We start from the raw sequence: 14,196 nt of genomic DNA on the forward strand, positions 1-14,196 counted from the left end.
CTTCAGTGGAACTCTGGGGTTCTAATCATAAAATGGGTTGATGCTCTCTTGGATCCATTGCAGCTTCCAAGTTCCCTGATGTAGCAATTCTACTTTGAAAGTAGTTACAAATACATATAAAGGGTTTTAGGCATGAGGATGGGCCACTTTATACAATTGCAAAATTTTGCCACTATTTTCTTTAAGTACCTACAGTTTGGTAAATCTGATCTTGTTACTTTATGTCAATCCTATTCCTGGTCGAATGATTTTGTTTTTACAGGTGAGGATCCAAAGACCAAAATTAAGTGACTGGCCTAGAAACACATAGCAGTTTACAAATCAAGCAAAATTGGAAGCACTAAGGATTCACTTTCACAATTTCAGACTCTGCCCTGTCATTCTGACTTCACTCTCAAAATGACCATTTTCCCACTTGTAGTAGCTTTTTTCTTCTAACTGTAGATAGAAAATGGACGAAAAAACTAACAAATAGATGGAAATAATGGCAAAATTTTTTAATTCATGTGTTTAATTTCCCATTTCCTACAACCCTTCCTATCTATTTACTTGTAATTGAAGGTGTTTCCATTTTACAAAAAGAAAAGCCAACAGCCTCCTTCTGTAGTTTTACATCTCTGTGTGGAAGAAATTGTCACACACGTGAACATGAATAATGCCCAGATAGCTGAGAATATTCCTAAGAGAAACCACATAAGGGTAATGTTTAGTTGTTAAAATTAGAATGTATTATTGGGGATGTAACATTGTCCATTGAAAACATTCATTCTACATACAACTCAGTGTAATTACAGTAATAATTTAGCTTGTGTATTTGAGGTTGTGAGCTCTTTATATTTGCCAGATACAATTCTGAAATTTAGTACTTGTCTGTCTTAAGGAGATCTGCCCTGCATGCAAATCTATAACTAGACAAATATTATTTCCTTTCCCAGCTTGCTCTTGGGAGGTTTCCATATCCTCAGGTAAGATTGTTCATTACTGCCGTTTGCCACTGTGACATTCATTCCTATGTATGAAGGTGCAGGGAGCAATTGTGAACATTGGAGCCACATACAAATAAATCTGTCCTGTTAAATTGAAAAGTGATATCTTAAAGGAGTCATTTAGAAGTCTCTATTGATTTTTGATTTTTTTTAACTCCAGATTTTTTTCCCCTTTGTTAAAGGTTGAAAGCCATCCTCGCGCTCCTCCTTTGTGTGACATTGGTGGTGTTTTCACTTCTCCTGACCCTGTTCCCTGTGCTCATATTGAGATTGGGAGAGGGGCATAGCCTTTTCTTGATACACTGTTGTAGCTTTTACATTCATTAAAATTATTTGAATTAAAGGATTGAGATGAAGGGTAAACATATCTAAATAGGTGATTATTTTTGCTAAACAAATAAGCAGGCCCCCAGTTTCGTGGGAGTGTGAGTTTGAACATATTCTTTTTAAAAAAAATTGCCCCTTCCTCTCCACATATCTAAGAAAACAAACTATCCAATTGCTGGTGATAACCTTTATAATTTCTTTAAGATTTTTATTATAGATGAGTGCTAGCACTTAAAATATAAAGCTATTTTGTGGTTTGAAAATGATTCCCCAGTGTGTGTGGAGAAATAAGTGAAATGTCTGGAGGGATGAAAAATGAGCGGTTTGACTGTTTTCCTCTGGTTGATGCTCACTGTTTTTCTGGCACCGTGGTCTGTACAGGCCGGAGTGCCTGGAGGCACGTCTGATTTAAAGGTGGTGTTGGTCTCTGCTCTTTAAGCATCTATTAACTTGCTATTATTATGCAAATAAGTGTTGTATTACACATACTAATTTATGCATGGTTAGATTATGCAGATGAATCACAAACATGGTTATTGAATAATAGGATGGGATTCATTCTCTCTACCATCTTTTTAAGCGATTTTAAGCAAATTCTCTTGGTACCCGTGTGGGCATATAAAGACCCTTCACTTGCTGAAATGTCTGTTTTGTATCCTTTTTCTTTTACAGTTAAAGCCATCAGATAAGTAAAAGAAAAATTCTCCAAGTTGTTGGGTCCAAGCGTGTTTAGTCTCACTTCTCGAATTTGGAGGCTTCTTTGTTTAAACATACTCTTTTCCTCGAAGAGAACGTCCAGCCGCAGTGGCTGCCTGGCGCGCCGGCTAGCGCTTCAGTGGGGCTGCGGTGTGCGCAGCCTGGCTGCGTAGCTCTAGGTAGCCCATCAAATTAAAATCACATTTTCAGGATTTATAGCTCATTAGAATGTTTATCTCGGTAAGCCTCTTATTCTGTCAGTAATTTTTAAACAATTCACTGTTTGGCCAATATGTGAAATTCCCTAGAATTCGGTAAATCAACAGAAGAGGCCATATATACCATGTCTTTCAAACAAGTCATAGCAGAAAACTCGCAAGCCATCTAGTAAAAATGCCAAAGACTGAGCATATAGCTATATTCTCGAGGTTCCCAATCAGCAGTGAGCCTGGGTGAGTGACGAGTCTAAGAAACAGATCGCCGCTGCCTGTGGCACGTGAAGCACGTGCCGACTGGGGAGATTTGGGAGGAGGCCGTGCGCCTCTGCTGTGTTACCTTCTTGAATGTGCGAGGAAGTATGTGTTCACTTATCAGTCCAGTAGAAGGTGGAAAATCGTGGGACACTGATAACCTTTGTGCCAGAGTGTGGGGGGGCGGGGTGAGGCGCAGGGGGGTGGGGGGCCAGCTGTAATCCTTGAATCACAATAGAATATTGTCACCAAGTTGGGATTTTTACTTCAAATAATAGAAGCAGCTTTTATGCCATCAGGCCTATTTCCCAGATTTTTCAACAGAAGTCTGTGTGTTTTGTTGCTAGAATCAATCTTGACTTTTGGTAGAGTTGGCATTTATTTTACAGGCTTTGTACTTTATATAGACTGAAGATTGGGAAGGAGTACTTTATGAATTCCTTTCTCAACCCCTGTCTTTTGCCCTCGGATAAAGCACTTGAAGGAAAGCGTTCATTTTTATAGTATTACAGAGATTGGACTATGAAGTAACACCTTCTCTGTGGCCCATATTACCTCATTTGAACCCTCAGCCACTCTGTGAGATAGCCTCCCCTCATAAATCGGGCAAACAGAATGGCCAGTTTCTCACTACTGACCTGCGGAGAGTGTGGTGCCACTGAATCCCAAATGGAGTAGTCCAGAGTGAATAGTAGACTCTCGGGATTGGGAGAGATCTCAGGCATCATTGAATTAAACCTCTCTACAATATCTGAAAAGCAAACATCTGCACTATGCTTGAACACCTCCAGTGATAGGAAACTCAGTACTTCCCAAAGCAGCCACAGAATTAAAGCAGCATTCTATTTCTGGAGCTGGGGACTGCCTCATCCCATTGGCTGCCCTTTCCTATCTGATTAGAGGAAGTATGCAGATTAAATGAGATGGATATAAAACCACTCGGAGAAGAACATAGGGCCACCCACTGGTCTTGATGTTGGGCTGTAGCATGGAACAATTCCTAATCATCAACCAAGGGTTGCAGAAGGATGTGCTCAGCGACCTGTCAGCCGCAGTTGCAGCTGAGTGTCAAATGAGCGGAGGTGAAAGTGGGGAGGAGAGGCTAGCTTCACGACTCTTCATCCCCCAGCCCAGCGTCAGTGCTGCTGACAGCGTCGTTAGTGGCGCCTCTTCCTGCCAGTGACACAGTGTATATACCCAGTGGGGACACAGCTAAGGCGGTGGGGGGAGGGTGTTGGAAAGATATCAAGGAGAGTCAGTGGCCTGGGACCAACATAAAGGTTAAAGGACTGGATTTTTGTTGAAGTAATCATTCTGTATGAATTTCATTGTTTTGTGGGTTGGGTTTTTATTTGTATTTGAAAATACTATATATTTTCATTTCCTTTAGGCCTTAAAGTTGCATAACCTCACTGGCATGCAGTGTAAAACTCTGTAGAAAAAAAATGGTATAAAAAGCCACTAAAAATGCAGTCTTGTTACTGTAGCTTATACTAGGAAGAACAATGTCTTGGATTCATCTAGCACCATTCCCATATTGAGCTCCAGAGCTCTTTCTGTGATCTGACTGGCTGTACACGCAGGGCCTGTTATTCCGAGACTTCAGGTGAGCAGACTGAGGCTCCCAGAGGCAACACACACAGTCTCAGTGATGAATGGGTACATACGGCTAGGCCTAGGTTTGCCGGCAACTAAAGCAAACGGCTGGCTCTGTGTCCTCTGGTTGGATGTTCGCGCCACTGCTCTTCCCCTCAGCCCCACCAAGCCTTTCACTTCTCTCGTTTGCCTTCTCTGCCCTAGGGAGGCCTCTTGTGTAGATGAGAAATGCTGAACATCGGGGGGTTGTGCCATTGTGGATGATGACAAGACCATTCCCTAGAGCCCTTTTGCTTTTCTTACCATGTGTTTAGCAGAGTGACAGGAGGGTCCGGAGGGCCTCAGAGTGCTAACTGACCCCAGTGCCATTAAATTCTGGGTGCCTGTGAAACATACTGTGCAGTAGGATAATGGAAAATTATGTTTTCAAACATCTTGCAACCAGATGTATCTCAATTTCTTGAACAATTTAGCTTTAATAGTAATCTGGTAAGATGTGCAGGTCTGGACGAGGACTAGAGCTGTGTGTAGTTAGTTAATCAAGTCGATCCAGATTCAGCTGACTTAAAAAACATGATGGTGGGCAATGGTTTGTTTAATGACACCATAATTTAGGAGAAATGAAAAAGATTGTGTGCTAAAAATCATCATCCTTCATTCAAACTTTACAGTAATCCCCTGCATTGGGACGTTAGTAAATCCACTAAGGAGACTTCGCAAGGGGTGCGCCAGCTCTGGCGTTTGGGAATCTGGTAAGCAAGGTGCCACAGGAAAGTGAGGATAATACAGACACAAATGTGTTTAAAGTACTTTTGCAAGTATAAAAATGTCGTTCTTCTTTTGGCCATATTTCCCGATCTTGGTTAATAAATTATATCAAAATGACCTGAAGTTAAAAAAAGGAAAAAAAATCTGAGCAAATAGTGCCCCTGGTATTGTAAAGCTTTGAATGTTTTCACACCCCATTAATTTATTACTTCTCTTTCTTCATCTTTAAATTTCATTTTTTTTTTCAAAAATTCCGACTTCCCGCTGCTGCAGTGATTTTCATCTTGTTGTTAATTTTCCCTGCTCCATATGGAGCTCCAGACATTTCACCTGGAGGCTGTACTAGATTTTGCTGTAGTGATCGTGCTTCCGGAGGCCAAACTGTCATTTAGGGTTCCTGGTGCATCTGTCTGCGCCAGGCTTTTCACTGGCATGGGAGAGTGTGAATAACAAATTGGATGCACCTGAGATTCAGATGATTAGTGTGTTTTGCGAATCTCCACGACTTGTAAGCAGATAGCTCTGGGGGGGGTTATGGGAGGGCTAAACAGCAACTGTGGGTGAATCTGTACTCACACCTTACATTTGGGGCTTTGCGAGGGAAGTGCAGACATCCTAGGCAGTCTGAGTGCGGGGAGAGTAACAAATATTTCATCCTGCCTTGTCATTGATTAGAAAAGAGCCTTTAATTTCATTTCACCCCATGTTGTGATTAATTTGCATTCTTTGTCAGAAGTTAATGGAGTTTTTTATGGTTCACTCTGAAATCCTTGAAGACATCAGACTTGATCTGATGTTTATACAACCGCCAGCGGAATTTTTTCATTTGATTGATGGCAAGCTTGATGTTATTCCAAACGGCTTTTTAAGCTGTTTTTAAGAATTATTTGAATAAAATGCAAGCAAGATATTGTTGTAAGATCAAGATTATCTGTTAAAAATCTGTTTCAAATAAAGAAGATAAGTAGTAAAAAGGATCAAAAACATAAGAGATGTAGTGAATAGTGATGCTATTTGTTAAAAATACATTAAGGATGGCATTCAGATAAATTGTTGCAATATGTACAGATCACTTTTATTGAAAAAATATGCCATCATCTGGGCAAATAGAATGATTAAGGCTAAGGTAAAAGGTAAGTCTTGATATCTAGGATTAAAAACCTTTACTACCAATTGGCTAATTGTCATTTATTCTGCCAGCTTTTGCCACCAATGCACAAAATAGAGATCTACTGTTCTCTAACTCGAGGAGACAGGGTCTGTCAGGCCTGTTAGCTGAACAAAATGATGACATATTACTCGTCTCAATAAAGAGGCATTCTTAAATCCCAATACAAATTAAACATAAGTGGATAATAGAGGATTTTGAATGAAAGACATCTATTCTTAATAATATAACGACTGACCTTTTTCACAAGTCAGTACAGAAATGGTACTATTGTTGTTAAAAGCAAAATACCTCAGTTATTCATGAGTAAGAGAAATGTGTTCATACCCCTATACACTATATATCAAAATATGAGGGAAGCTATAGGTGGCATTTGCTCAGAACTGCTGCTACAAACCAAGGAAGTATGTGTTGCAGATGCTTCTTGATTACTAAGACCATTCCTTTGATTTGGGGGCCTGGCTTTGCTCTAGCAGGCTCTGGCTTCACTGTGACTGCTGCCAGTGAGACTTACTCATAGGCCAACAAGGTACTTGTCTGAGCACTTTCATTTAAAGCAGATTAATTTATTTGCTGTATCTGAAAGTTTGCTAAATAATTGGGCGGTTTTAATTGAAGTTACTGCCTTCTGATCCTTGTATTAACATGATCTAAGGTCCTTTTTATTATATGCAATCCATATTATTGACCAGATCTGCCCTGTTTTCATTTAAATGTAAGCAGCTTGTCAAAGAGAAAATATTTTGTTTAACTTGGCTTGGAAACCTGCTATTTTAATGTGTTTTTTTTTCAATTGACAGTCTTTTAAACATTCATTTATTTTGTAGTAATACATTGTGTTCTGGACAGAGTATTTATCTCATAATAGAGTAGAAAGCATATGATCTGAAAACTATTTTCAGATATTTTAAAATATTACTTTATAAAAGCTAAGGTCAAAATACTTGAATTTTTACACTATAGTTTATTTCTGCTTTAAAAGCCTTTGACTATATTGTTACTAATACTGATTTCACTTAATTTAATATTGTTTATAGTCGGTGTTAAATTTAGACCATAGTTATCACTATCCGATCTATTAATATACTGATCATGTCTAGACCTAAGATTGCAAAATAATACCTAAAAAGTTTGCCTTCTTTGAAAAGAGGTGTTTGGAATCTATTCTTTGTTGCATGAACTGTTTGAAGTTCAGAATATCAAGCATTTTAGCAAATTTTAGGTGTCCACATTTTTGTGTGGTGTCTCTAATCAGAGAAAATAACAGCAATGAGTAATACCTCAAATTCCACATACTCATCCTTACTTGATGAGCATCCAAAAGAGCAGTATGCAGGCAGTGTTTTTCATGAGCAGATCTCTAGTCTGAATGTTTTAACTCATGGTATATGTTTGTCCTCCCTATTTAAGATATAAACACTTAAAATATACTGATATTTTAAGCCACAGAGTCAGAGTTTATGTTCCATAATATGCAGAGCTGAAATTTAAGTGATATAAAGATGTTTACTTATGCACGTTTGCTCTTCCCAGGATTCTTTTAATTGCCATGTCAAATTTTCCCAGTATCCATCTCATACTTATCAAGAGGTCTCATAATTTTATTTGCTTATCCTATGCCAAATACAGGAGGCAGGTTCCTAGTATATCTTTGTGTGTTTTAGTATATTTTATTATGTTATTACAGTTGTCCTGCTTTTTCTCCCTTTGCCCCCCTCTGCCCAGTATACCCCTTCCCTCCAGCAATCCTGCCCCTTGGTTCATGTCCATGGGTCATGCATGGAAGTTCTTTGGCTTCTCCACTTCCTATGCTATTCTTAACATCTCCCTGTCTATTTTGTACCTACCAGTTACGCTTTTTTAATACCTGTACCTTTTCCCTCATTCTCCCCCTACCCCCTCCCAATTAATAACTCTCCAAATGATCTCCATACCTATGATTCTATTCCTGTTCTGGTTCTTTGCTTAGTTTATTTGGGTTTTGTTGTTGTTGTTATTTAGTTTTTGTGGAGAATATTTTGGGGGGTTTTTCCAACTCAGTTGTTGATAGCTGTGAGTTTGTTGCCTTTTTAATGTTCATAGTTCTGATCTTCTTTTTCTTAAATGAGTCCTTTTAAATATTTCATGTAATAATGGCTTGGTCATGATGAACTCCTTTAGCTTTATCTTATCTAGGAAGCACTTTATGTGCCCTTCCACTCTAAATGATAGCTTTGCTGGATAGAGTAATCTTGGATGTAGGCACTTGTTTTTCATCACTTTGAATACTTCTTGCCAGTCCCTTCTTGTCTGCAAGGTTTTTGGGTTTGTTTGTTTTGTGGTTTTTTGTGTTTTTTTTTGAGAAATCAGCTGATAGTCTTATGGAAACTCCTTTCTAGGTAACTCTGCTTTCTTCTTGCTACTTTTAAGGTTCTTTCTTTATCTTTAACCTTTAGCATTTTAATTATGATGTGTGTTGGTGTGGTCATCTTTGGGTCCAACTTGTTTAGGATGCTCTGTGCTTCCTGGACTTGTATGTGTATATTTCCTTCACCAAATTAGGGAAGTTTTCTTTCATTATTTTTCAAATAAGTTTTCAATTTCTTGCTCTTCCTTTTCTCTCTCTGGCACCCCTATGTTTGGAGACATCCCAGAGTCTTCTTATTCTCCTCATTTTGTTTGTTTGTTTGTTTGTTAGAATTCTCGTTTCTTCTTTCTGTTGTTGTTGATTATTTCTTCCTTATGTTCCAAATCATTGATTTGAATCCTGGCTTCCTTCCCTTTACTGTTGGTTCCCTGTGGATTTTTCTTTATTTCACTTAGTGTAGCCTTCATTTCTCCCCTTATATTTTTGCGTTACTCAATGATTTCTTTGAAGATCCTAATCACCAGTGTTTTGAGCTCTGTGTCTGATAAGTTGGCTATCTCTGTTTTGTTTAGTTCTTTTTCTGGGGTTTTATTCTGTTCTTTCATTTGGGCCATGTTTCTTTGTCTCTTCAATTTGGCATCCCCCCGTGTTTGTTTCTGTGTATTAGGTAGAGCTGCTTTAACCCCCTGTCTTAGCACACCCATGTAGATGAATTTGGCTTCTTTAAATCCTTAGTTGTTGGACTATAGGTTCGATTTTCTGGCAGTTCTGGGTGTTTTTTGTTTTGAAGTTAGTTGTGATTCTTCTTGTGGTTGCATGAGGAGGCAAAGCGTGTCTACCTCTGTGCCCAACTTGACTGGAAATTCCGTAGTGTATCTTTAAAATAGAAATGGAAGAGAAATCACCCCCAAAGTGTAGTAGTTTAGAAATGTAAGATTTTCCATGAAAGATAAATTACTTGTTAATACCCCAATTGATGTGTATTAGTCAGCTATGTTAGTGATTTCTTTTTTTTTTTAAACAATGACCCCATGGTTTGATTTCATAGCACCTTCTAAACTATTATATGATGTGTATCTCAATTTACTTCAACATGTGTTTGTCATTGGGCCTCTACTCTGTACCTGAACACTGTGCTAGCACTGGGCATACAGAAATGAGACAGATGTGGTTTCTACGCTCAAAGAGTCTAATCCACGGGGGAGTCAGGGGAAGCATAGACCAATAACAGTTGATGTAAAAGGAACCCTACAAGAGGCAGTAGGCTACAGCCTCAAGAGGAAGAGGTCAGCTCACTTCAGGAAGCCATGGGGATTTCACAGAGTGGCCGATGCTTGAGCTGAGGCTCTGAAGCTAGAAGGATGGGAAGACACTTCCCAGGCATTTTAATCCAAAGGAGAATCATCTGATCAAAGACAAAGGTCTAAAGCAGCGTGTTGTATTTGGTGTCCTTCTAGCACTTCAACTCAGTAAGGTACTACTACTATCATTACCTTCATTTCCCTAACAGTTTAAGAATTTATGTAGGTACCTTTGATAGCAACACTGGGAGGGTAGTCAGAAAGGGGAGGGAAGAATTGATAGAGGAGAGAGATGGTGTAGCAGGATGGAGATGACAAGTGTAGCAGAGGTCAGGTAAGGAAATTGGGTTTGAGAATTTCAGGAATCCCCTTGAATGACAGGGAGCCAGTCTGAGGTTAGGAGTCACTGCATTTTAGGATCTCTGCCCCTGAGGTCAGTTGGCACATGCCTCTGAGAGGTTCCCTGCCACCCTCTGTGAGTTTGACTTGGCACATTCCCTACACTGCTGGAGGTGGGGGTGGAGGCAGAATTGTCATGATTAAATAAGCTAATGCCTAAGAGAGCACTTTGAAAAATATAAGGTGATAAACAAGAGCAAGGTAATACTAGTATTATTTATATTTCCTGAAAGTACTTCAGGGATTTACCTGTGTAACTCTGAAAATATATGACCATGTCTCACACCAGGTAGGACTAAAATGAATTACTTTTCTGATCCCATAAGAGCCTTCCTTTACAGCCTTTCTTTTTTGAGTTATAATTTATCATTCACAATCACAATCATAGTATATAGAATTATATACACAATCTAGTCATTTTTAGTTCAGTAAGTGGGAACCATGATTCTTTTACAATTTTTAAATAATCAGTTTAGCCCAGAAATAGAACTAACATTTGAAATAACGCACCTGGTGCCCAGGTTGGCTTTCAGGTAGTGACTGTCATCTTCTCTTTCTCTTAGGCTCTGTGATCTGGGAGGCCTTTCATTATTTCCCCTTTGGTTTTGTTGATGGTATCTGCTATTTCATGGAATCATAGAATTTTAGGATATAAGAGATATTACAATGATCTAGTCTAACTCCCATTTTATAGAGGGGTAAATGAGGGTCCATAGCCATTAAATTACTCATGCTCGTGATTACCAGGTCTTCAGCAGCAGGATCAGACTGCCCCCCCACATTGGAGGGACAGTGGGGAAAGAGAGATAAGGCACCCAAAGGCTTTGAGCCCAACTGGCCATCCTTATTTTTATACACCCATCCATCCGTTCAAGTACTGCCTCCAACTGGTGTGTCTGCGGAGATGTAAATGACTACCCCAGGATGCTCCATGCCTGCCAGGTAATTGCTGATGAATATGGGTCCCTGGGGGGAAAAGTGGTCCCCAACAGCGGGTAGTAGTAGTAGTAGCAGCAGACAAAGACATCAACTTTTATTGTCCTCCAGTGTTTTACTTATAACCATTCAATATAGAAAACTTGGGTAGATTTGGGCCTGAGGGGCTTATTGACAGCCAAGTTCAAAAGGGGGCAGACCTAGCCAAGCTTTGTTTGAGCGCAGATTACTTTTTAGATGTTTAACAGTTCTGAATTAATGCAGGTGGGGGAGAGGATTCTTCCATAACTAAAGTGTTCATGATGCTAAAACCCCCCAACCTTCTCTAGTGCCAATAAAACAGACAAGCTAAGTTCATTGAAAAATGAATGCTTTGCCCAAAAGGAGCAAAGAGCTGATTCTATTTAGAGCTAGAGATTGCCCAGGACACACCAGACAGATAGAGCGTTCCGGGGACCACAAGGAGGCAGCTGTCTGTTTGTACACAGAGCCAAGGTGTCGTCCCTGAGGGACTGTGGGGAACTGAGGCATCTGGTTAGGACCCAGTGTGGACTCTGCTGCGCTGTGGACACTGTCGGGGTCTCTAGATGGTGACCATCAAGAGAAGCCGATGGGAGCAAGGAAGCTCATCCTGTTTTCCGACAGAAGCAGGTTGCAGAGACCACTACTCTAGGAGCGAGGAGACCTGGACTGCAGCCCTGGTTCTAGTTTGGTGAAACACAATGAAACAAAGGGAAGCTCCAGCCAGAGGCCCCAGTCCAGCCCCTGCTCTTTGGACAGTGCTGTGCCTCCTTGGTAGCCAGGCAGCTGGAAACACTCGATGACTCAGGGCAGAGGGCACCAGGAGGCAGCAGTTGACACACCTGACAAGTCACTAATTAAATTATTTTTTAAACATTTTATTTATTTTTAGAAAAAATGGAAGCAGGGGAGAAAGAGAGAAACATCTTTGTGTGAGAGAAACATCGATCGGTTGCCGCTCGCACACCCTGAACAAGGGACCTGCCTCACAACCCGGTCATGTGCCCTGCTGGGAATCAAACCAGTGACCTTTCTGTTTGCAGGATGATGCCTAACCCACTGAAATACACCAGTCCATGCTACAGATTAAATTGTTGTCAGTATAGTATTTTCCAAACAATGTTGCCAAACATATTATGGTTAAAAAAATGTTTTTTATGGTTAGAAAATGTTTTTATGGTTAAAATTATGGTTAAAAATTGCCTGTTGGGAAAAGCTGTCTTAGAAGTCTACAGTGCCCTCAAACTAGCAAATTGTATTTTGTCCAAATACCAAGTGGCATTTAGAGAGTGCAGGCCCTGAGCTTATGTCTTATTTCTGCCGCTGAATCTCAGGGACTTTAGTTATTTGATTTAGTGGTTGTATCTGGCCTGTCTTCTGGGTCCTAGAGTCTAGTGCAGTGCCTGGCGGAGAGTGAGTACTTCATAGATATAGGTGCATCACAATTAATGACAGTTTACTTTTTACTTGTCAGCATAGCCTATTTTAGAATCAGGAGGAGCTAAGAAGCCATACATGTCCTTAGACATTAAATTAATCATTATGTTCCTTTCTTCCATGCTCACGCTCCCACTCGACCCTGCCAGCATTAATACCTGAAGCTTCCAAGGAGATATGATAATTGTCTTCAGATATTTAAGGGTCCTCATACAAGAAAAGACGTGGATTTGTACTACCAGAGGGGCAGATTGAACAAGAGGTCAGAAGACTTAAGCTCCCCATCACGTTGACACATTCAAACAGAAGCCCAGCTATCAGGAGGAAAATGTAGAAAGCATTCAGGGATCTGACAGGGGTGAGGGGCTAGGTCAGATTAAAATCCTTTTAGGCCACCTAGCCAGTGTGGCTCAGCCGGTTTGGTGTCATCTTGTAAACTGAATGGCCACGGGTTTGATTCCCAGTCGGGGCACGTGCCTAGGCTTCAGGTTCAGTCCTCAGTCAGTCAGGGGGCATCTGAGAGGCACCCGATGGATGCTTGTCTCTCACACTGATGGTGCTCTCCCTCTTTTTTCTCCCTGCCTTCCCCTCTAAAACCAATAAGCATGTCCCCGGGGGAGGATCTTTTTTTAAAATCCTTTTAAGCCCCAAGAGTCTGTGATTCTGCTTCAGTGTTGGCCAGTTCTTTCCTCAACTAAGCAATTAAAAGGCTGGTGTAGTTCTGTCTGTTGCAGGGGAGAGGCAACAAGGTACAAACTTCAGACTTGTCTAGATTCTGTAATTGGTTTAACCATTCACTCACTTTGGCTCTGAAGTACTCTGTCAGTAGGAAACACATAGGAAATAAAAGAGTACTGAAAGAAGTCATTCTTTTTCAGTCCAAGATTTTTGTACTTCCCTGTTTCTCTCAGTTAAGCCAACTCTGTGACACGGCTATCAAAAATGTGAATGCATTCGTAGATTCCACAACTTTCTACTGAACAGTATGTAGTGTCCAGAGCAAGATGGTCTAAGCCAGCCAGTCCGAGGTGTGTTCAGGCATGGATGTTGCACTTGAAGGCATTTAGAGAAAGGTGGCCACCGTGGTAGAAAATGTGAAATCATGGGTCCTTCCAGGCAGCTGGTTAAGGAGCAGAAAACCCAATTCAGTCCCGTCATCCACAAAGGCAATTTATTGAATTGTATGATCAAAAAGCCTAGTATTGCTAGTTCTGGTAGAACTTGATCCAGCAACTCACTTTTGGCTCTAAGTAGGCTTCTACCTTCACAGACGAAGAGTGGCTGTTGGGTGACCTGCTTCCTGGTTTACTAGGGAAGAGCATGTCTCTTTTCCTCACACACAACCAGAGATCCTGGGTTTCAATTTGATTGGACCCATTTACCTTTCTGCACCCAGGGGATATTGGATGATGCTAACTAGTTAAGCCGGAACCGCACGGCTCACCTGAAGCTAGGGGTGAGATTAATCTTCCCATGAAGCACATAGGGGCTGCTTGGGGGCAGAGGAGTGTTGTTAGAGTTCCCTTGCTAATGGGAGGGGGAAGAATGGAGGGCAACCAGACATAGCAAACGATCGTAGAAAAGAGGATGTTCATTCAAGAAGGAAAATACTGCAGAGACGTGACAACTATCTTCAAATACGTGAAAAGCTGTCATTAGACAATTTCTACAGCTCCTGACCATGTGCACATCTTAGAGGAAGACATATTTGGACTGGAAATAAGAAAGAACTTTCCAGTAGTTC

At 40.6% G+C, this 14,196-nt stretch overlaps 1 protein-coding gene across 4 annotated transcripts in view; it reads left to right on the forward strand.

Moving 5' to 3' along the window:
- Window positions 1–14,196, forward strand: part of MAP2K5 (mitogen-activated protein kinase kinase 5) — a 254,155-nt gene that overhangs the window by 179,415 nt on the left and 60,544 nt on the right. For 3 of the 4 annotated variants that reach the window (XM_045823533.1, XM_045823535.1, XM_045823536.1), the window contains exon 17: window positions 936–965. The exons of the other annotated variant lie outside the window; for it this stretch is intronic. In XM_045823533.1, the coding sequence (XP_045679489.1) occupies window positions 936–965 (30 nt within the window). The remainder of the gene's footprint in view (window positions 1–935; window positions 966–14,196) is intronic. 4 annotated transcript variants of the gene reach the window in all.

This window comes from Phyllostomus hastatus, unplaced genomic scaffold, assembly GCF_019186645.2.
Source record: "Phyllostomus hastatus isolate PE091 unplaced genomic scaffold, TTU_PhHast_1.1 phas_scaffold_501, whole genome shotgun sequence".
Classification (NCBI taxonomy): domain Eukaryota; kingdom Metazoa; phylum Chordata; class Mammalia; order Chiroptera; family Phyllostomidae; genus Phyllostomus; species Phyllostomus hastatus.